Source organism: Papilio xuthus, unplaced genomic scaffold, assembly GCF_000836235.2.
Source record: "Papilio xuthus unplaced genomic scaffold, Pxut_1.1 DF826701.1, whole genome shotgun sequence".
In the NCBI taxonomy this organism is placed as follows: domain Eukaryota; kingdom Metazoa; phylum Arthropoda; class Insecta; order Lepidoptera; family Papilionidae; genus Papilio; species Papilio xuthus.
Window position 1 is genome coordinate 1 of NW_013531948.1, and position 843 is coordinate 843.

Here is an 843-nt window from a genome sequence, read left to right on the forward strand (position 1 = left end):
TTGTCCAGCTCTCTCCACAGCATGGAGTTGACTGAGAACAGATGCTGTTCCACTGACTCCGTGCCTGACTTCTTCCATTTACATACTAAGTATCTTTCTGAATTAGCAGGTCTTGAAGTAACCGGCTTATGAATAGACACTAAAATAAAATGTATTCATGCTTAAAAATTTAATTTTAAAAAATTATAACAGTGCAAACTTGACCAGTAATCACATATGTTGAAAAAGAAAAAAAACAGTCGAAAATTGATAAACTTTAATATAAGTGAAAATCCAGACAAAGATGACAATTTGGCCGCCCGCGATAAGTAGCCTACGTTCTACATATATGCCAAATTTCAGTGAGATCCATTAACTCGTTCTGGTGACAAATACATCTAAAACTATCCAAAAAAATAAGAATTTCAACCAGCAACATATATTTTGTTTCAGTTTAAAAATTACCTTTTTCGAAGCATCGGTACATAATATAAATGAGGCTAACGCTAAATTGCGTGAAGACATCGAACAGTTTCACCACAAAATTGCCGCCTGTCCGCACGAGCATCAAGGCAGCGATACATTGGCACAAATAGAGCTGCTTAGAGAGGATCTCTTGTATATTTTCTTGCCCTTCTACAGAAAATCCCTGCAAAAAAATAATTATCAATACAAACGTAATTAAAAGTAATATTTAACATAAAAAAAAAGAATCCGACATGCTTACATCAATGAGTTTGAAATGAGATGGTTGGTTTAAGTGGAATTAAAAGGTTGAATTTTTGGTTTATTACAAAATACATTGACTTACACCATCAGCCATAAGAAAATGTACGCCTTGATCATCTGTTTGACTCAGGACGA

The 843-nt window shown here is 34.3% G+C and overlaps 1 protein-coding gene across 1 annotated transcript; it reads right to left on the minus strand.

The window, feature by feature from the left end:
• Positions 1-9: 9 nt before the first annotated feature.
• On the minus strand, positions 10-837 carry LOC106122958 (cap-specific mRNA (nucleoside-2'-O-)-methyltransferase 1-like; the record flags this gene model as incomplete). The annotated part of the gene is made up of 3 exons (XM_013319106.1): positions 791-837; positions 445-628; positions 10-139 (listed from the first exon to the last, which is right to left on the minus strand). Coding segments are annotated over exons 1-3 (326 nt in total), but the record flags the coding sequence as incomplete, so codon positions are not given.
• Positions 838-843: the final 6 nt, after the last annotated feature.